The 22642-nt window shown below is 47.2% G+C and overlaps 1 protein-coding gene across 2 annotated transcripts in view; it reads left to right on the forward strand.

The window, feature by feature from the left end:
- Positions 1-22642, forward strand: part of mamdc2a (MAM domain containing 2a) — a 171825-nt gene that overhangs the window by 58423 nt on the left and 90760 nt on the right. For both annotated transcript variants that reach the window (XM_070887412.1, XM_070887422.1), the window contains exons 4-6: positions 1484-1568; positions 4089-4226; positions 22200-22453. In XM_070887412.1, the coding sequence (XP_070743513.1) occupies positions 1484-1568; positions 4089-4226; positions 22200-22453 (477 nt within the window). The remainder of the gene's footprint in view (positions 1-1483; positions 1569-4088; positions 4227-22199; positions 22454-22642) is intronic.

Here is a 22642-nt window from a genome sequence, read left to right on the forward strand (position 1 = left end):
TTTCCCGCTTCATGTTCCTGTTGCCGACAATCCCTGAGCGCCCTGGTGACGGATGGCCAGTGGAAACTGACACCCTGGCCAGCACCCCACAAGACCTCCCACTGACCAGACGGGCTGCGGAAATCCTGAAGGCAGGATGGAGACATTTGGGTAAGCACGTCCCCAGGAAGTTTGCAAACAATTAGGGCCTTCTAGCTGCTAATGGAGATGAGCTGTCGGAAGGCCCCAATCTCAGAGGCCCAACACGCAGCTGCAGTCCGTCACTTAAGAGGCCTGCGAGCTATGCCCAAATCATAGAATCACAGAATGATACAGCACAGAAGGAGGCCATTCGGCCCATCGCTCTTTGAAAAAGCTGTCCAATTAATTCCACTGCACTGCTCTTTCCCCATAGCCCTGCAATTTTTTTCCTTTCAAGTATTTATCCATTTCCCTTTTGAAAGTAACTATTGAACCTGCTTCCACCGCCCTTTCAGGCCGTACATTCCAGATCACAACTCGCTGAGTAAAAACAATTCTCCTCAGCTCCCCTCTGTTTCTTTTGCCAATTACCTTAAATCTGTGACCTCTGGTTATCGACCCTTCTGCCACTGGAAACAAATTTATTCGATCAAAATCCCCTTTTTGAACACCTCTGTCAAATCTCCCCCTTAACCTTCTCTGCTTTAAGAAGATCAACCCCAGTTTCTCCAGTCTCATGACATAACGAAAGTCTCTCATCCCTGGTACCAATCTAGTACGCCATCTCTGCACTCTCTCCAAAGCCTGAAATCTGCAACCCTAAGGCCCAAGCAACGGATGAGCCCATGCCTGGAGCTCTCCTGGGAGAAAGAAAGAAAACTTGCATTGATATAGTGCCCTTGACGTCCTTTTAAAATGTAGCCATTGTTGTAAAGTAGGAAACACGGCAGCCAATTTGCGCACTGCAAGCTCCCACAATTTTATAATGATCGAATTACCTGTTTTAGTGATGTTGGTTGAGGGATAAATATTGGCCAGGACACCGGGGAGAACTCCCCTTACCTTCTCCAAAATAGGGCCATGAGATCTTTCACGTGTTCCTGAGAAAACAGTCAGTGCCTCGGTTTAACATCACATCTGATCTGACAGTACTACACTGGAGGGTAAGCCTGGATTTTTGTGCTCAAGTTTCAGGAGTGGGTCTTGATCCCATGACCTTCTGAATCAGAGATGAGAGCACTACCCACTGAGCCACAGCTGACACCCCTGCGGAAGGAAAACTTTGTGCAGCTGTCTCTCCGTTGGTGCGCTGTCAACTCGACATCCAGAAAAAAAATCATATGTGGGGCCTTCAAGAGAGGGAAAGAAAAAAGAGGCAAATATTGGAAGCAGATAGCTACCCGGCAACTTCAGTAGATTGTGATGTGAGCTGAGAATCAGTTCGTTAAATTTTTAAAAATAGGCTACACTTATTATTATTTACAAACATTCTACATTAATGTTTCTTTCTACTTTGGCATAGATCATTCTAGAAGGTGTAGTCAACCCAGACCCAAAGGCGAGCATTGCAGTTTTTGAAATCAACGTTACTCCTGGCTATTGCATTGGTGAGTTAGTTTAATTGTTATACAGTGCGAAGTCCAAAATCCAGAGTTCTGGAATCCGGAATGTTCTGGAATCCAGACAACGGGCCGATCCATGGCGGGGTCGTCCGGAAGCCGGAAAATGTTCCGAAATCCAGACTTCCACTGCCTCCAGCCCGACCTCCCCCTGCCCCCAGCCCAACCTCCCCCTGCCTCGGGCCCGACCTCCCCCTGCCTCGGGCCCAACCTCCCCCCGCCTCCGGCCCGACCTCCCCCTGCCCCCAGCCTGACCTCCCCCTGCCTTGGGCCCGACCTCCCCCCTCCTCCAGCCCGACCTCCCCCCGCCTCAGGCCCGACCTCCCCCTGCCCCCAGCCCGACCTCCCCCTGCCTCTGGCCCGACCTCCCCCCGCCTCCGGCCCGACCTCCCCCTGCCTCCGGCTCGACCTCCCCCTGCCCCCAGCCCGACCTCCCCCCCGCCTCCAGCCCGACTTCCCCCCGCCTCCAGCCCGACCTCCCGCTGCCTCCGGCCCGACCTCTCCCGACCACCGACCTGACCTTCCCCAGCCTCCGGCCCGACCTCCCCCGACCACCGACCTGACCTTCCCCAGCCTCCGGCCCGACCTCCCTCGACCACCGACCTGACCTCCCCCGACCTCCCCCGGCCCGACCTCCCCCAGCCTCTGGCCCGACCTCCCCCGACCACCGACCTGACCTCCCTCGACCTCCCCCGGCCCGACCTCCCCCAGCCTCCGGCCCGACCTCCCCCAGCCTCCGGCCCGACCTCCCCCGACCACCAACCTGACCTCCCCCGACCACCGACCTGACCTCCCCCAGCCTCCGGCCCTACCTCCTCCAACCACCAACCTGACCTCCCCCGACCACTGACCTGACCTCCCCCGACCTCCGACCCGACCTCCCCCAGCCTCCGGCCCTACCTCCTCCAACCACCAACCTGACCTCCCCCGACCACTGACCTGACCTCCCCCGACCTCCGGCCCGACCTCCCCCAGCCTCCGGCCCGACCTCCCCCGACCACCGACCTGACCTTCCCCGTCCTCCGGCCCAACCTCCCCCAACCACCGACCTGACCTCCCCTGACCACCGACCTGACCTTCCCCGGCCTCCGGCCCTACCTCCTCCAACCACCGACCTGACCTCCCCTGACCACCGACCTGACCTTCCCCGGCCTCCGGCCCGACCTCCCCCAGCCTCCGGCCCAACCTCCCCCAACCACCGACCTGACCTCCCCTGACCACCGACCTGACCTTCCCCGGCCTCCGGCCTGATCTCCCCCGGCCGCCCCTGTCCTCCTGTGACCCGACCGACCACCCCCCGCTTCGGCCCAAATGACACCCCCGGCCTCTGCCGGCCCAACCAACCCTCTGACCTCGGCCCGATCAACCTCCCCTGGCCTTGGCCCGACTGACACCCCTGCCGACCTCCGGCTGCCCGACTGACCCCCCCTCCGGCCCCAGCCCGACCGACCCCCCCCCCCCTCGCCCCGACTACTGGCGGTCCGACCGATCCCCCCTCCTCTATCCTATCTACCTCCCTCGGCCCAGGCAAAGATGTTCTGAAACCCAGAAATTCCCAGAATCCAGAATGGCCTCGGTCCCGAGGTTTCTGGATTTCAGACGTCACACCTGTAGCAGTAAAAATGAAAGTAAGAATAATTAAACTGTTACGCTAGTGGTGAAATGTGTGGAACTGTTGTTGAATGCGATGATTCAATATTAAGATTAGGTTGCAAAGGAGCTTTTCAGCAGCTAACTGAAACTGCCCATCCTGCAGTGAAAAATTTCAATTAAATTAGGTACTTAAGAACATAAGAAATAGGAGCAGGAGTAGCCATATGGCCCCTCAAGCCTACTTCGCCATTCAATAAGATCATGGCTCATCTTCGACCTCAACTCCACATTCTCGTCCGATTCCCATATTCCCATATCCCTTGATTCTCCTAGAGTCCAATAATCTATCGATCTCAGCCTGGAATATACTCAATTACTTTTTTTAGATTTCAAACTAATCACATACCTGCAGTCTGTATGGATGAAGTTGCTTTGCATGTTAAAACTAACCAGGCTTACCAATTCTGGTCAGACGTATTCCTGGAGGTTTCATCACATGATCCAATATTTTGGATCTCCAATATTTTTATAACTAATCTCCAATATTTTTATAACTAATAATCCAAAGTGTTCAAAGAAGATAAAAAAAATAATTTTGTTTAACGCCTCGATGATTTTTCTCCCAGTGTTGCTCGCAGCCAGTGTCCTAGAGATTAATCTTTAATTACTGGAGACATCAGGGCAATCCTGGAGGGTTGGTATCCCCTACTCCTGACCCAAGATGGCATTGGATATATCCCGCAGGGTATGGGAGACAGCATATCGTTGCTTTCTGTACCCGTTCCGTGCCCGAAAAATGAAGCACAGCTGGGTCCAGTTTCTAGCTAAAAGTTTTTAGATTTGATTCTGTTTCTGGTTGTCGCTCTGTATCCAATACCATGACTTCCTTTTCACGAAGTCCCGTTACAATTACAGTGTGCACCTTCGAAGAAAATCACCTTTGCGGCTATAACAACAGATGGAACCCAAACCTGAATTGGCTGGTCGGTGGAGGTTCGGTCCGAGATTCACCCACAAATCTGCCTACTGATCACACGTTGGACAATGAGCATGGTATGTTTACGATTGCGCAAACATTTTCATTATGCTAAAAAAAATCTACTTTTATTAACAAAAGGCTCATAAAATATATTCATACAATCAATCATACAACACAGAAGGAGGCCATTCGGCCCATTGTGCCTGTGTCAATTCTTTGAAAGAGCTATCCAATTAGTCCCAACCCCTACTCTTTCCCCATCGCCCTGCAACTTTTTTCTTTTCAATTATATATCCAATTCCCTTTTGAAAGTTACTATCGGATCTGCTTCCACTATGCTTTCAGGCAGTGCATTCTAGAGCATAACAACTCACTGTGTAAAAAAAAATCCTCATAGTCCACTCTGATTCTTTTGGCAATTACCTTAAATCTGTGTCCTCTGGTTACCGACCCTCCTGCCACTGGAAACAGTTTCTTCTGATATACTCTATCAAAACCCTTGTATTTGATTTCAACACACTTATTCATTTTGTACTAATATCCAATCTTGAAAGTATGAAGTGGAATTAATTAAGGAGAATGTAACTTCACATCAACAAAAGCGTTGATTTGCCTGGGGGGTGGGGGGTGTAGAAAGTGTCTCGTTATGATGCTCTGGCCATCACGGTGTGGGGCAGGCTTGATGGACCAGCTGATCTTTTCCTGCCCATCAATTTTGTATGTTCATATGTAAGTAATAATGTCATTACAAAAGGTAAAATTCTGTATGCCCTTGCATGAATAACATTTTACTACAGTGAGACATAGAAACATAGAAACATAGAAAATAGGTGCAGGAGTCGACCATTCGGCCCTTCGAGCCTGCACCACCATTCAAGAAGATCATGGCTGATCATTCACCTCAGTACCCCTTTCCTGCTTTCTCTCCATACCCCTTGATCCCTTTAGCCGTAAGGGCCATATCCAACTCCCTCTTGAATATATCTAATGAACTGGCATCAACAACTCTCTGCAGTAGGGAATTCCACAGGTTAACAACTTTCTGAGTGAAGAAGTTTCTCCTCATCTCAGTCCTAAATGGCTTACCCCTCATCCTTAGATTGTGACCCCTGATTCTGGACTTCCCCAACATCAGAAACATTCTTCCTGAATCTAACCTGTCCAGTCCCGTCAGAATTTTATATGTTTCTATGAGATCCCCTCTCATTCTTCTGAACTCGAGTGAATACAGGCCCAGTCGATCCAGTCTCTCCCCATATATCAGTCCTGCCATCCCTGGAATCAGTCTGGTGAACCTTCGCTGCACTCCCTCAATAGCAAGAACGTCCTTCCTCAGATTAGGAGACCAAAACTGAACACAATATTCCAGGTGAGGCCTCACCAAGGCCCTGTACAACTGCAGTAAGACCTCCCTGCTCCTATACTCAAATCCCCTAGCTATGAAGACTAACATGCCATTTGCCTTCTTCACCGCCTGCTGTACCTGCATGCCAACCTTCAATGACTGATGTACCATGACACCCTGGTCTCGTTGCACCTCCCCTTTTCCTAATCTGCAGCCATTCAGATAATATTCTGCCTTTGTGTTTTTGCCACCAAAGTGGATAACCTCACATTTATCCACACTATACTGCATCTGCCATGCATTTGCCCACTCACCTAGCCTGTCCAAGTCACCCTGCAGCCTCTTAGCATCCTCCTCACAGCTCACACCGCCACCCAGCTTAGTGTCAAGTATTCAGACACCTCATGAAAATGAAGGTTAACTTGGATTAATTCCAATACGAGTTGGAATGTCTAGCAGAAATGCCTCCGAGCTCAATGTTGCTTTAGCATTAAATCAAAATAAGTTACCTCAGCGCTCAATAAATATGTGGTGGACCAAGTGTATAACAACTTTCAGACTTTATCGAAGGCCGTTATGAGTTATGTCATTGAGCGGTTGAAAGGGCACCAACCTGCCTCAGTGGAGGATAACCCATAAATAATGCTGACCGCAAAAAGGAATGAAACATTGCGTAATAAATAAGAACACACATCAATTAGGAGCATAAGCCATCAAAGCTATGCAGGGAAGTAGTCCTCTTGACATCTGTAACTAAGTAGTGAGATAAATACTCTATAAGAAGTATTTACTCATCGCAAAACCACACAGCAACGCTAGAAACCACCAGAAAATGCCAAAGGATAGTTGTCATAAGGCTTGATATAATCTCACAAACTCATGATGATGTGGAGAGACTAGAGAAGCAGGGATTGTTCTCCTTAGAACAGAGAAGGTATAGGGGAGATTTAAGAGAAATGTTCAAAATTACAAAGGGTTTTGATAGAGTTGTTAGGGAGAAACTGTTTCCAGTGTAAGGAGGGTAAAGAAAGAAAGACTTGCATTTATATTGCGCCTTTCACGACCACCGGACATCTCAAAGTGCTTTACAGCCAATGAAGAACTTTTTGGAGTGCAGTCACTGTTGTAATAATAATGTAGTTAACTGAAGGACACAGGTAGCACCAGAGGGGAATGAGGAGAATTTTTTAATGCAAGTTGTTACGATCTGGAACACACTGCCTAAAATGGTGGTGGAAGCAGATTCAATAGTAACTTTCAAAAGGGAATTGGATATATTTTTGTAAAAGGAAAATTTGCAGAGCTATGGGGGAAAAAGCAGGGAGTGGGACTAATTGGATAGTTCTTTCAAAGAGCCGGCACAGGCACGATGGGCCGAATGGCTCCTTCTGTTCGATCCAATGAGTCTATGATCTGTAGGGACTGATAATTTTGAGAGTCACTGTATCTTGTGACAGTGTATTATTATTAAAGCTTTAAAGGACCTAAAGGAAGCTAAGTAATGTGCATTCAAACAGAAAATATTACACAGGCAAGCTCTATTTTTTTTCTGATTTATAGCAGGGATAGCAGGATTCACTCAGATCAGTAAACTGATCTCACAAGTAGCTGCCTTTTTGCAATAAGCAAATGACAAATTTGTATCAACGGAGAAAATACTGATGCCTGTTTACAAAACAATGCACAATCAGATAGCATGAAAGAAACATGAGATTCCAAGATTGTCCTGCAAAACGCAAAATAGTAAGCTTATTCTTAATTAATCCAGTCAAAGCATCCCCTGGGAGAATGACCTACCACATCCTGTTTTGTTTGAAATGGAATGTGCACTTCTGGTGCCTGTTAGGTAAGCACTGTTACATGCTTATTGGACTTTATTGAATTACAATGCGATTCATGACTTATGATTTCATTCTGGGAATTTCCAGAAAGAGTTGTGGTTTCCTGCCCCACCCCCTACCCCTGAAGTTTACGGGTGTATTTACATTACCACTATCAGTGCCCATGCTGCACTTACACTGTAAATTCAGCTTGTATCGGGTGACATTGGAATGGCATGGATTGGGGTTCCCTGGAGGACAGAGCCTCATTATACTCGGTTTCGGTGTCAGTTCAGGCCTTCGCAACAAATTTACGCAAAGTCTTAGTTTCAGGGCAGCATATAATGACACTACTATTGCCAGCCAGAATGGAGACAATTGCATAATTCCCATGGTCAATCACGCCTAGAGACCGCACTGCTGTAAATGAGTGGGATTAATCTGACGCAATTTGTATTATGTAATTATCCTCCACTCACTGCATTTTGCTGGTGAAATAGTCTTGCTTTTATCTGGAGACGTTGCTGCAGTTTTGGACATAAGTTCTGTTTGCTGTGTTCATAGAGACACTTTTTTAAAGTAAACTCTGTAGACTGTTTGCTGTGAGTCTGCCATAAGTCCCGCCCCTACCTTTAACTCATTGGCTGACACAGTAGTGTCAATAGACAATGTGAAGCTCGTTTAGCTTTCCATTGACACTGAACCTGTAGACTGTGAACGCACCACTAATGAATTTTATTTTATTCATTAATAGGCTTTGAGTGTCACTGGCAAGGTCAGCATTTATTCCCCATCCATAATTGCCTTTGAGAATGTGCTGGTGAGCTGCATTCTTGAACCGCTGCAGTCCATGTGGTGAAGGTACTCCCAGTGCTAATAGGTAGGGAGTTCCAGGATTCTGACCCAGCAACGATGAAGGAACGGCAATATATTTCCAAGTCAGGATGGTTTGAGACTGGAAGGGGAACTTGGATGGGTTGTTGTTCCCATGTGGCTGCTGCCCTCATCCTACTAGGTGGCAGATGTTGTGGGCTTGGGAGGTGCTGTCGAAGAAGCCTTGGTGAGTTGCTGCAGTGCATCTTTTAGATGGTACACACTGCAACCACGGTGCACCGGTGGTGGAGGAAGTGAATGTTTAAGGTGGTGGATGGAGTGATAGTCAAGCGGGCTGCTTTGTCCTGGATGGTGTCGAGTTTCTTGAGTGTTGTTGGAGCTCAGCCATCCAGGCAAATGGAGAGTATTCCATCACACTCCTGACTTGTGCCTTTTAGATGGTGCACACACAAGCTAAAATAAAAGCTTTCTTTCATGTTAAGTTGTTATGTCTCAAATAAAGCAATGTGACTGAGTACTGTAGACTTGAGCAAGTGTGACCTAAGTCTCTTTATTCTGACTCCAGAGTGCCGGCACAGCATGGGAGGCCTGCTTATATACAGTGCTCCCAAGGGATGCTGGGATCCCTTGGGACTCCAACAGATGCGCCCTCTGGTAGCGGTAGAATGCTGGTTACAAAGTGTTGCATAAATAACATCACTCCCCAAAGTCAATAGTACATTTATTTACAGGGTGAGACGATCTGAGGCTTTCCGCTCCCTAGTCGATCGTCTCGGTACAAACACAGGTGTAGGTAAGTTGGTTGGGCCTTCGCTGGGCTGCTGTGCAGCTGGCCTTGCTGGGCTGCTGGGGATGATGAATTCAGCTTCGTGGTCAACCGTGCTGTCGGTTGCCACTTTTGTGTGTATCGAAGGGTTGAAGTTGGTGGTGTCCTCTTCAGGTTGCCCATGACTGCCTGTGAATCGCAGTTTGGTTCGGTCCAAATGCTTTCTGCAAGTTAGTCCATTTGCAAGTTTGACCTCAAATACCCTGCTCTCTTCTTTGGCTACGACAGTGCCAGCAAGCCATTTGGAACCGTGTCCATAGTTGAGTACAAATACAGTCATTGACTTCAATATCGCGTGACAAATTTTCGCGATCATGGTACATGCTTTGTTGATGATGCCTGCACTCGATATGATCATGGAGATCAGGGTGGACTAGAGAGAGCCTTGCTTTGAGTGCCCTTTTCATGAGCAGTTTGGCAGGGGGAACCCCAGTGAGCGAGTGGAGTTTTGTGCCGTAGCTGAGCAGGACTCTGGACAGGCGGGTCTGCTGGGAGCCTTCCGACACGCGTTTCAAGCTTTGCTTGATGGTTTGGACTGCCCGTTCTGTCTGGCCGTTAGATGCGGGTTTGAACGGGGCAGATTTGACGTGCTTGATCCCATTGCGGGTCATGAATTCCTTGAATTCAGCGCTGGTGAAGCATGGCCCACTGTCGCTGACAAGGACATCAGGCAGGCCGTGCTTGGTAAACATTGCTCGTAGGCTTTCGATGGTGGCAGTGGACATGCTTACAGACATTATTACACACTCAGTCATTTTGAATAAGCATCCACAACAACCAAAAACATTTTGCCTAAAAATGGGCCAGCGAAGTCAGTGTGGATCCTAGACCCCGGTTTGGAGGGCCATGACCACAAATTTAGCGGTGCCTCCCTGGGTGCATTGCTCAGTTGAGAGCAAGTGTTGCATTGGCGCACACAAGACTCCAAATCTGAGTCGATACCGGGCCACCACACATGGAATCTGGCTAAAGCTTTCATCATTACTATGCCTGGCTGGGTACTTTGTAGGTCGCGTATAAACATTTCCCTGCCTTTCTTAGGCAAAACCACGCGATTACCCCACAAAAGACAGTCCGCCTGTATGGACGTTTCATCATTGCGCCACTGGAATGGCTTGATCTCTTCATGCATCTCCGCTGGGACGCTGGACCAGCTCCCATGGAGGACACAGTTTTTTACAATGGACAGTAAAGGATCCTGGCTGGTCCTGGTGGGCCGCAACGGGTGACTTTTCATTTTCAAATGCATCCATCACCATGAGCAAGTCTGCAGGCTGTGACATTTCCACCCCGGTGGTGGGCAATGGTAGCCGACTGAGAGCACCAGCACAGTTCTCTGTGCCTGGCCTGTGGTGAATTACATAGTTGTATGCAGACAGCGTGAGCGCCCATCTTTGGATGCGAGCAGAGGCATTGGTATTAATACCTTTGCTCTCTGAGAATAGCGATATGAGTGGCTTAGGTCAGTTTCTAACTCAAACTTAAGAGCAAACAGATACTGGTGCATTTTTTTCACCCTGTAAACGCATGCCAGAGCTTCTTTTTCAATCATGCTTATTGTGTTCCCAACACAGATGAGACTGCACACAGGGAGGTTAAAGTAACAGTGACCTCAGTCTTTATTAAGACACTCCACAGTGAGAAACAGGCCTTAGGGGTCGGCTTATATACAGTGCTCCCAAGGGATGCTGGGATCCCTTGGGACTTCAGGAGATGCGCTCCCTGGTGGCGGAACATGGGAGTGCATGCTTTACAGATACACAACAATGCTGTAGGCTCTTTCGACCTTGGACAAACTCCTGGACCTTGGACAAACTCCTGGATGCAATGTTCCCGATTCGTTTGCTTGTGAGACACACCCGACCCCGTACGAAGACGCATCGCAAGCTAGCACTAAACGTTTACATGGGTTATACAGAACAAGCAGTTTGTTGGAACATAACAGATTTGTGGCATTCTCAAAAGCAGTCTCTTGTGATTTTCCCATACCCAGTCATCTCCCTTGCGTAGTAACATATGTAGAGGTTCTAGTAAGGTGCTTAACCCGGGTAGGAAATTACCAAAATAATTGAGGAGTCCCAGTAATGATCGCAGCTCCGTCATGTTCTGTGGTCTCGGCGTGTTCTTGATGGCCTCCGTCTTGGCGTCGGTGGGTCTGATGCCGTCTGCCATGATTCTTCTCCCTAAGAACCTGACCTCTGGCGCCAGGAAAACACACTTCGAGCATTTCAACCTAAGTCCCACGAGATCTAGCCGACTTAGAACCTCTTCCAAGTTCTGCAAGTGTTCGATGGTGTCCCGACCTGTGATCAATATGTCGTCCTGGAAAACCACGGTGCGTGGAACTGACTTTAGCAGGCTCTCCATGTTCCTTTGAAAAATAGCCACGGCCGATCGAATCCCAAACGGGCATCTATTGTAGATGAACAGACCTTTGTGCGTGTTGATACAGGTGAGGCCTTTCAAAGGTTCCGCCAGCTCGGTCATGTAGGCCGAGGTCAGGTCCAACTTGGTGAACGTCTTCCCTCCTGCTAGCGTCGCAAATAGGTCGCCTGCCTTGGGTAGCTGGTACTGGTCCTGCAGCGACAAACGGTTAATTGTTACTTGATAGTCCCCACAAATTCTGACCGTGCCATCGCCCTTGAGAACCAAAACAATCAGACTGGCCCACTCATTGAATTCAACCGGGGCGATGATGCCCTCTCGTTGCAGCCTGTCCAGCTCCACTTTCTCTCGCATCATGCATGCCTTGTGGTGGATGGGTCGTGTACCGGGAACCAAGTGGATCTGCACCTTCGCCCCAGAGAATTTTCCGATGCCTGGCTCAAACAACGATGGGAACTTGCTCAAAACCTGGGCACATGAGGCGTCGTTGACGGACAAAAGTGCTCGGATGTCATCCCAGTTCTAGCGGATTTTTCCCAGCCAGCTTCTGCCGAACAGTGTGGGGCCATCTCCTGGTACAATCCATAGAGGTCGTTCATGCACCATTCCATCATTGGAGACTTTTACTGCTGCACTGCCAGTTACAGAGCTCAGCTCTTTAGTGTAAGTTCTCAGCTTGGTATGAACAGGGCTCAGCTTGGGCCTTTGCATTTTGTTGCACCATGTGGTGAAGGTGTGTACCCCGTACACTTTTGCCTCCTCGGTTTGAGTCTCTAGTTCAGTTTGATCTGCTATGGATCGGTCTTCCTCTGCAACGTGATGGTTTGCAGCGTTTGCAGCTCGTCTGCACATTCTCTGGAGGTGTCCCATTGTTCCACAGCCTTTGCATGCATAGTATTTGAAGCGGCATTAATGGGCTCGATGATCACCTCCACAGCGCCAACAAGGTGTTAATTGTCTCGCATTCACACTTGATGGCGGACTCTGAGTCATCTGAGGTCGTGCAGTTGCAGACGTGTACGTTCTGCCATATGCATATATGAAAATGACATTACTTTGTGTACAGTACTTGCCGATGCATCTTTATGCTGTGAAAGTTGTTTGGTGTTATCGCTGGTGGACATAAATGCCTGGGCTATCGTTATGGCTTTGCTCAGGTTCGTTGTTTCAACAGTCAATAGTTTGCGAAGGATAACCTCATGGCCAATGCCAAGCATGAAAAAATCTCTTAGCATTTGCTCCAGGAATCCACCGAATTCATAATGTCCTGCAAGGCGCCTTAATTCGGCGATGTAACTCGCCACTTCCTGGCTTTCAGACCGTTGACATGTATAAAATCGATCCCTTGCCATCAGAACACTCTCCTTCGGATTTAAGTGCTCTCGTACCAGCGTACACAGTTCTTCATATGATTTGGTTGTTGTTTCACCGGAGCAAGAAGATTCTTCATGAGGCCGTAGATTGTTGCCCCGCAGACAGTGAAGAGGATCGCTCTTCATTTGGCAGCATTCTCATTCCCTTCTAGCTCGTTGGCCAAGAAGTATTGGTCGAGTCGCTCCATGAAGGCTTCCCAATCATCACCTTCTGAGAATTTCTCCAGGATACCAACAGTTCTCTGCATTTTCGCGTGATGGTTCGTTATCTATTACTCGTCGCCAGTTGTTATGTCTCAAATAAAGCAATGTGACTGAGTACTGTACACTTGTGCAAGTGTGACCTAAGTCTCTTTATTCTGACTCCAGAGTGCCGGCACAGCATGGGAGGCCTGCTTTTATACAGTGCTCCCAAGGGATGCTGGGATCCCTTGGGACTCCAACAGATGCGCCCTCTGGTGGCGGTAAAATGCTGGTTACAAGGTGTTGCATACATAACATAAGTAACTTTCCTCTGCAATGTTCACAATACGATTCTGTAGTAAATACATTTAAGAATTTCACAGTGCTACATACTGTAGATGTAGAGATTCTGGAACAGGTGATAATGGCAACTCCTTCCCACCGCTTCCTTCCACCTTTGCATTACACTTTCCAACATAAAGTACTGCGTAACCCAGGTATTATAGTGTCTTCAGCAGCAGCCAGTTCACCATACCCTACGATCAATTAATGCCTGCGTCGATACATCTTTATACCATCTTTTCATTTGATATTCTGATACAGTTGGAGAGAATAATTAAGAGGCTGAGAGCATTTGGCAGATGGAGTGTAATGTTGGAAAGTGTGAGGTCATGCACTTTGGCAGAAAAAAAATTAAAGAGCAAGTTATTATTTAAATGGAGAAAGATTGCAAAGTGCCGCAGTACAGCGGGACCTGGGGGTACTTGTGCATGAAACACAAAAGGATAGTATGCAGGTACAGCAAGTGATCAGGAAGGCCAATGGTTTCTTGGCCTTTATTACAAAGGGGATGGAGTATAAAAGCAGGGAAGTCTTGCTACAGCTGTACAAGGTTTTGGTGAGGCCACATCTGGAATACTGCATGCAGTTTTGTTTTCCATATTTACGAAAGGATATACTTGCTTTGGAGGCAGTTCAGAGAAGGTTCACTAGGTTGATTCCGGAGATGAGGGGGTTGACTTATGAGGAAAGGATGAGTAGGTTGGGCCTCTACTCATTGGAGTTCAGAGGAATGAGAGGTGATCTTATCGAAACGTATAAGATTATGAGGGGGCTTGACAAGGTGGATGCAGAGAGGATGTTTCCACTGATAGGGGAGACTAGAACTAGAGGGTATGATCTTAGAATAAGGGGCCGCCCATTTAAAACAGAGATGAGGAGAAATTTCTTCTCTCAGAGTGCTGTAAGTCTGTGGAATTCGCTGCCTCAGAGAGCTGTGGAAGCTGGGACATTGAATAAATTTAAGGCAGAAATAGACAGTTTCTTAAATGATAAGGGGATAAGGGGTTATGGGGAGCGGGCAGGGAAGTGGAGCTGAGTCCATGATGAGATCAGCCATGATCTTATTGAATGGCGGAGCAGGCTCGAGGGGCTGTATGGCCTACTCCTGTTCCTATTTCTTATGTTCTTATGTTTTTATGTCCTCACTTAGTGGGGCAACTAGTTAACTGATCCTAGTTAGACTTCCCTACTCTCCCCCATTATCTGCTGTGGAAATATCTACCATGTGCCATTTTATTTAAGGAGATCGGGGGGTAGATTTTCAACTTGCATGGAGAATTACATAGAGTCCACAGTATGGAAACAGGTATTTCAACCCAACTTGTCTGTGCCAGCGTTTATGCTCTACACGAGCCTCCTCCCTCTGCTATTTCATCTCACTGTATCAGCATAACCTTATAAACATGCCACCCGAGTGTAAAAATATCATTGCAGCTTAGCTGCACATTATGGAAACCACCCAATTTTCATCTCCAATCAATTGGATGGACATCAATCTGGGCATGTTTCTATAATGGGCAGCTGATATCCAATTCCAGCTTCTCACTCAGGCAACAAGTTGAAAATCTACCCCATTACCTCCGTGAAAATGTTTGTGACTAAAGAGAAGGCTGAGGAGTGTCATGAGAACATAAGAAATAGGAGCAGGATAGACCATACGGCCCCTTGAGCCTACTCCGCCATTCAATATGATCATAGCTGATCTTCTACCTCAACTCTATTTACACGCCCGATCACCATATCCCTTGGTTTCCTTAGAATCCAAAAACCGATCGATCTCAGCCTTGAATATACTCAACGATTGAGCATCCACAGACCTCTGGGGTAGACAATTTCAAAGATTTACGACCTGATAGAAGACTTTCTGATTATGAAAGTGGTTGATAGGATAGACTTAGAGAAGATGCTTCCACTTGTAGGGGAGGCAAAATCTAGGGACCATAAATATAAAATAGTCATTAATAAATTCAGGAGAAACTTCTTTATCCAAAGATTGATGAGAATATGGAACTTGCTACCACAAGCAGTGGTTGAGACGAATAGCAGGGATGCATTTAAGGGGAAGCTAGATAAACAAATAAGGGAGAAAGGAATAGAATGTTATGCTAATAGATGAAGTGGGGTGGGCAGAGGCTCGAGTGGAGTATAAACCCTGGCATTGACCAGCTGGGCTGAATGGCCTGTTTCTGTGCTGTAATTCTATGATGACATAAACTTACAAATTGCACAATGAGGTGATCTGATTCGTCATGTTCTGCAGTCAAAAACATACAAGAAAGGTTTCTGTACTCAGTATTCCTTTAAAAGAGATGATTCTTGTCGTACAGCTGCTATCGAATGACAGTGGGATTTCCGTTTGTGTACGAAGCAATGATTTATTTCCTAGGAATCTCCAGCGTGGGTTGTGGTCGCACAACACATCTGAGTCTGTGTATTAGTCAGTGCCAAGAAAATATATTGCACGCTTGTGCTGGAAGAAAGGATGTTTTTTTCATTCATGAATTGCATTGTAAGTGTTTTTTTTCTGAGTGATGCTGACGCTGAGTTTTCTGATGTACAGTGCTTGCAACAAAAAACCTTCAGGTTTTCTGAAAACCTCAAATGAGGATTGTTACAACCTGGAATAGAAATAATGTAAAAATTACAGAGAATGTACAGCATAGAAACAGGCCATTCGGCCCAACAGGTCTGTGCCAGTGTTTAGACTCCACACGAGCCTCCTCCCACCCCTCTTCATCTCACCCTATCAGCATATCCTTCAATTCTTTTCTCCCTCATGTGTTTAAATGGCTTCCCATTAAATGTATCTATCCTATTCGCCTCAGTTACTCCCTGTGGTAGCGAGTTCCTCATTCTAGCCACTTTCAGGGTAAAAAAGTTTCTCCTGAATACGTTATTGGATTTTTAGTGACTATCTTATATTGGTGACCCCTAGTTTTGATCTTCCCCATAAGTGGAAACATCTTCTCTATGTCTATCCTATCAAACCCCCTCATAATTATCTATCAGGTCACTCATCAACCTTCCCTTTTCTGGAGAAAAATATGTCCAGCCTGTTCAATCTTTTCTGGTAGGTATTGTTACCAATACTTCGTGGCCAACGAGCTGGAAGGAAAAGGCAACGCAGCCAAACGAAGGGCGATCCTCCTCACCGTTTGCAGGGCATCAACGTATTGCCTCATGAAAAACCTGCTTACTCCAGAAAAACCCACAGATAAGTCGTACGATGAGCTGTGCACACTGGTCCTGGAGCATCTAAACCCGAAGGAAAGCGTTCTGATGGCGAGTTATCGGTTCTACACGTACAAGAGGTCTGAAGGCCAGGAAGTGGCGAGCCACATCGCCAAGCTAAGGTGCCTTGCAGGACATTGCGAATTTGAAGGACACTTGGAGCGTATGCTCAGGGACTTCTTTGTACTTGGCATTGGCCATGAAGTAATACTTTGCAAACTTTTGACTCTAGAGACCCCAACCTTGAGTAAAGCCATAGCGATAGCCCAGGCATTTATCTCCACCAGTGACAATAACAAACAAATTTCCCAGCATACTAATGCTGCTGCAAATACTATGAACAAAATTACATTGTTTTCGAGCGCTTTCGTCCGTCGATGACATCTCATGTGCCCAGGTCCTAAGCAAGTTCCCTCGCTGTTCGAACCAGGCATCAGAAAGTTCCAAGGAGCAAAAGTGCAGATCCATTTGATTCTGGGGGCGCGACCCATCCATCACAAGGCAAGTGCAGTACCTTACATGATGAGAAAGAGGGTGGCGATCGAGCTGGACAGGCTGCAACGAGAGGGCATCATTTCACGGATCGAATTCAATGAGTGGGCCAGTCCGATTGTTCCAGTCCTCAAGGGAGACGGCACCGTCAGAATCTGTGGTGATTACAAAGTAACTATCAGTTTCTCACTGCAGGATCAATACCTGCTACCAAAAGCAGATGATCTATTTGCAACACTGGCGGAAGGGAAAACGTTCACAAAGCTGGACTTGACCTCGGCCTACATGACGCACGAGCTTGAGGAATCTTCAAAAGGCCTCACCCTCATCAACATGCACAAAGGTCTTTTTGTTTACAACAGATGCCCGTTTGGGATTCGATCGGCCGCGGCGATATTCCAGAGGAACATGAAAAGCTTGCTGAAGTCGGTCCCGTGCACCGTGGTCTTCCAGGACGACATCTTGGTTACAGGTCGGGACACAGTTGAGCACCTGCAGAACCTGGAGGAGGTTCTTAGTCGGCTTCATAGTGTGGGGCTCAGGCTAAAATGCTCGAAGTGCGTTTTCCTGGTGCCTGAAGTGGAGTTCCTGGGGACAAGAATCGCGGCGGACGGCATCAGGTCCACCGATTCGAAGACGGAGGCAATCGAGAACGGCCCGAGACCATAGAACGTGACGGAGCTGCGGTTGTTTCTGGGACTCCTGAACTATTTTGGTAACTTCTTACCGGGTCTTAGCACACTGTTAGAACCACTGCACTCTTTACTGCATAAAGGAGATGAACGGGTATGGGGTAAAAGCCAAGAAATGCCTTTGAGAAAACTAGGAGGCTGTTCTGTTCAAACAAATTGCTTGTGTTGTGCAATCCATGTAAACGTTTGGTACTAGTATGTGATGCATCGTCGTACGAGATCCGGTGTGTATTGCAACAAGCTAATGAATTTGGGAAATTGCAACCAGTTGCTTATGCAACCAGAAGTCTGTCTAAGGCCGAGAAGGCCGACAGTATGATCGAAAAAGAAGCATTAGTGTGTGTTTACAGGGTAAAGAAAATGCATCAATATCTGTTCGGGCGCAAATTTGACTTGGAAACCGACCATAAGCCGCTTATATCCCTTTTTTCTGTAAACAAGGGGATAAATACGAATGCATCGGCCCGCATCCAGAGATGGGCGCTCACATTGTCCGCATACAACTACGCCATCCGCCACAGGCCAGGCACAGAAAACTGTGCCGATGCTCTCAGTAGGCTCCCATTGCCCACCACAGGGTGGAGATGGCACAGCCCGCAGATTTAGTTATGGTAATGGAAGCATTCGAGAGTGAGCAATCACTTGTTACCACCCGACAGATTAGAACCTGAATAAGCCAGGACCCCTTATTGTCCTTAGCAAAAAACTATGTTCTCCACGGGAGTTGGTCTAGTGTCCTGTTAGAGATGCAGGAAGAAATAAAGCCGTACCAGCGGCACAAAGATGAAATGTCTATACAGGCAGACTGCCTCCTATGGGGTAATCGGGTAGTTGTGCCAAAAAAGGGCAGGGACACTTTCATTAGTGATCTCCACAGTACCCACCCAGGCATTGTAATAATGAAAGCAATAGCCAGATCCCACGTGTGGTGGCCTGGTATCGATGCAGATTTAGAATCCTGTGTGCACAAATGTAATACATGTTCCCAGTTAAGCAATGCGCCCAGGGAGGCGCCACTAAGTTTATGGTCTTGGCCCTCCAAACTGTGGTCTAGGGTTCATGTCGACTATGCAGGCCCATTGTTGGGAAAAATGTTTTTAGTGGTTGTAGATGCGTACTCCAAGTGGATTGAATGTGTGATAATGTTGGCAAGCACGTCCGCTGCCACCATTGAAAGCTTATGGGCCATGTTTGCCGCACATGGCCTGCCTGATGTCCTTGTAAGTGACAATGGGCCGTGCTTTTACTAGTGCCAAATTCAAGGAATTCATGATCCGCAATGGGGTCAAACATGTTCATGTCTGCCCCGTTTAAGCCAGGTCCAATGGTCAGGCAGAACGAGCAGTTCAAACAATCAAGCAGAGCTTGAAAAGGGTAACTGAAGGCTTACTGCAGACTCGCTTATCCCGAGTCCTGCTTAGTTACCGCACAAGACCCCACTCACTCACTGGGGTCCCTCCCACTGAACTGCTCATGAAAAGGATACTTAAGACAAGGCTCTCGTTCGTCCATCCTGATCTACACGAACAGGTAGAGAGCAGGCGGCTTCAACAGAATACATATCATGATCGCGCAAATGTGTCACGCGAACTTGAAGTAAATGATTCTGTATTTGTGTTGAACTATGGACAAGTTCTCAAGTGGATTGCTGGCACTGTTTTGGCCAAAGAGAGGAGTAGGGTGTTTGTGGTCAAACTCGCAAATGGACTCACCTGCAGAAAACACTTGGACCAAACCAAACTCAGATTTACGGACTATCCAGAAAAACCAGAATAGACTCTACGTTTTTCGATCCTCCAACACACACACAAGTGGCAACCAACCCAGCGGTTGACCACAAAGCAGAACCCATCACCCGCAGCAGCCCAGCAAGACTCACCACCTCCAGCAGTCCAGCAAGGCCAGCTGTGCAGCAGCCCAGCAAAGGACCAACAAACGACTCACTAACACCAGCATTTGCACCGAGACGATCAACCAGGGAAAGGAAGACCCCAGATTGATTCACATTGTAAATAGTTACACTATTGACTTTTGGGGGGGGGGGGGGGGAGTGTTGTTATGTATGTACACCTGTAATTGCCATGTCTAACCACCAGAGGGCTTATCCCCTGGAGTCCGAAGGGATCCCACAATTCCTTGGGAGCACCTGTATATAAGGAGGCCTCACATGCTGGAGAGGCACTCTGAGATCTGTAATAAAGGACTACGGTCACACTTACTTTGAACATGCAGTATCTAGTCTGACTCCTTATCCAAGACATAACAGCTATAACCTCTCAGTACTGGTATTCTAGTAAATCTTTGTGGCACCTTCTCTAGTGCCTCTACATCCTTTGGTGTTGTATCCCTGCTCCTGGTTAAACTTCCCTGCTTACAGTAGACAGAGGTTACACTGATAGGATGACAAGGCAGAGTCCAATTGAAAGCACAGTTACCGAACTGCTGCAATGTCTTCTTGTCCCTCTCCAAAGCCCATCTTTACACAAAAGGTAGTGGAAATCTGGAACTCTCTCCCCCAAAAAAGCTGTTGAGGCTGGGGGTCAGTTGAAAATGTCAAAAGTGAGATTGATAGATTTTTGTTAGGCAAGGGGTATTAAGGGTTAAGGAAACAGGCATAGGGATACTAAGGCATACACACAATAAACTCACAGCGAAATGGCAGAAATATTAAATAATTACTTTGCTCAGTATTTACCAGGGAGACTAACATGATGGCCATGGCATTAGAAAAATAGATTAAAAAGGATATAAAGACATTTAAGATAGAAAGGGGGGAGAGATAATTGATAAACTAATAAAAATTAGAGAGGATAAGCCCCCTGGTCCAGATGGATTGCATCTGCACATTTTTATCCATGGTGGAAAGTGGTGTTCCACAAGGTTCGCTGCTGGGACCACTGTTGTTCACCATTTACATAAACGATTTGGACTCAGGAATCGGAAGTATGATTTCAAAATTTGAGAAAAGCCTTAAGGATACATTGATGGGGTGAGATGAAGAGAGGTAGGAGGAGGCTCATGTGGAGCATTAACACTGGCATGGACCTGATGGGACAAATGGCCTGTTTGTGTGCTGCAAATACTTTGTAACAAAGGCGAGTAGATGGAGTTTATATACAGGTCAGCCACAATCTCATTGAATGGCGGAACAGGCTCGAGGGGCTGAATGACCTCCTCCTGTTCCTATGTTCCATACTGGGGGCATTAGTTTCACCAGCACTTAGGGTACGGTGCGGCAGATTTTCATCTTGTCACCCGGGTGTAAAACCAACATCGCAGATCCGTTAGAGAAACTGTCTCATTTTCATTTCTATTTACATGGAGAGACTGGAGAGGCTGGGATTGTTCTCCTTAGAGCAAAGACGGTTAAGGGGAGAGTTAATAAAAGCATCCAAAATCATGAAGGGTTTTGATAAGAGTAAATAATGAGAAACTGTTTCCAGTGGCAGGCAGACACAGATTGGCAAAAGAGTCAAAGGGGATCTGAGGAGAATCTTTTTTATGCAGCGAGTTGTTGTGATCTGGAATGCACTCCCTGATAGGGCGGTGGAAGCAGATTCAATAGTAATTTTTAAAAGAGGAATTGGATACATACTTGAAGGGGGGAATTGCAGGGCTATATGGAAAGAGCAGGGGAGTAGGATTAATTGGATAGCTCTTTCAAAGCGCTGGCACAGGCATGATGGGCCGAATTAAATCAATAGAAGTGAAAATGTCCTAAATCTATGACCTAAGACCCCGATATTGGTGGCCTTACCGCCCACTGCCGCCTGCTGCCACTGATTGCCGTCGAGTTTTGCTGTCGGTCTCCCCTCTTTGCCTATTTCCACTTGGGCTGAAGCGGGCGGGAGGGGAGTACCGCTGGAGACCCCCCGCTGACATCCTCTGGCAGCCGAGTAGTGTAAGTGGCCTCCTGCCTGCCGAGCTGCGGGCGGGAGTCGATGCCAGCAGGGGGAAGGACCGCTGTGTGGAGACTGTTCTAACCCAGACAGTAGGTATGAAGAACGGAAAAAAAAGGTTAGTGACCATATTTTTAAAAATTTCTTACAGCGACTTACCTGAAAGGGGTCTCCTGAAGGCGTTCTGGTATTTTTTTTGTTTGCCATGATTTTTATTTGAAGGTCTTCCACCCTCCCTGGGCCCGATTCTATCCTCGGCGGCACTTGGGCGGCAAGAGCCTTTGCCGCTGAGATTGAGAGCTCCCGCCTGCTGCCACCCAGATTGACAGCGTAAGCCGTTGTTTGGCCGCCGGGCAGTACTGCCACCTCTTTTTTTGCGGAATCTTCCTGGCAAAGTACTGCCCAGTCTCTCGGCAGCCATCGGCGGTCCTTTGGGCCTTGGCCTTCACCAATTTTGGCCCCCAAGTCTTTTACATTTAATCTGAAACCTATGTAAAGTATATATTATATGTTAAACTGCTGTGTAGCATATCTATACAATTTTGCAGTGCAGACAAAAATTTGCTAATATCAGATTGTCAAGACTATTTAATGATCCACTTTGCAATTGACATTGTTCTTGCAGGTCACTATATGTATGTTGACTCTATTTACACCACAAGTTTACACGAAGTAGCTCAGTTAATGTCACCAGTGACAACGTCCGTCCTGTCTGGATGTCTGTCCTTCTTTTACCAACTCGAACAGAAGCATTCCAATTTATTTGTGGCCTATACCAAGGATAGAATCGGGCATTATGAGGAAGTGTGGAGAGCGACTCAATCTACACACAATTGGAGTTTGGTAAAGGTGAATGTTAAAGCATCACACCCATTTCAGGTAAATATTTATTTTGTATAACAACAACTTGCATTATATAGCACAGTTCACATAATAAAACATTCCAAGATGCTTCACAGCAGCGATTATCAAACAAAATTTGACACTGAGCCACATAAGGAGATTTTAGGATAGGTGACCAAAAGCTTGGTCAAAGAGGTATGTTTCAAGGAGCGGCCACATTACAAC

The sequence above is a fragment of the Pristiophorus japonicus genome, chromosome 1, assembly GCF_044704955.1.
Source record: "Pristiophorus japonicus isolate sPriJap1 chromosome 1, sPriJap1.hap1, whole genome shotgun sequence".
Lineage (NCBI taxonomy): Eukaryota > Metazoa > Chordata > Chondrichthyes > Pristiophoridae > Pristiophorus > Pristiophorus japonicus.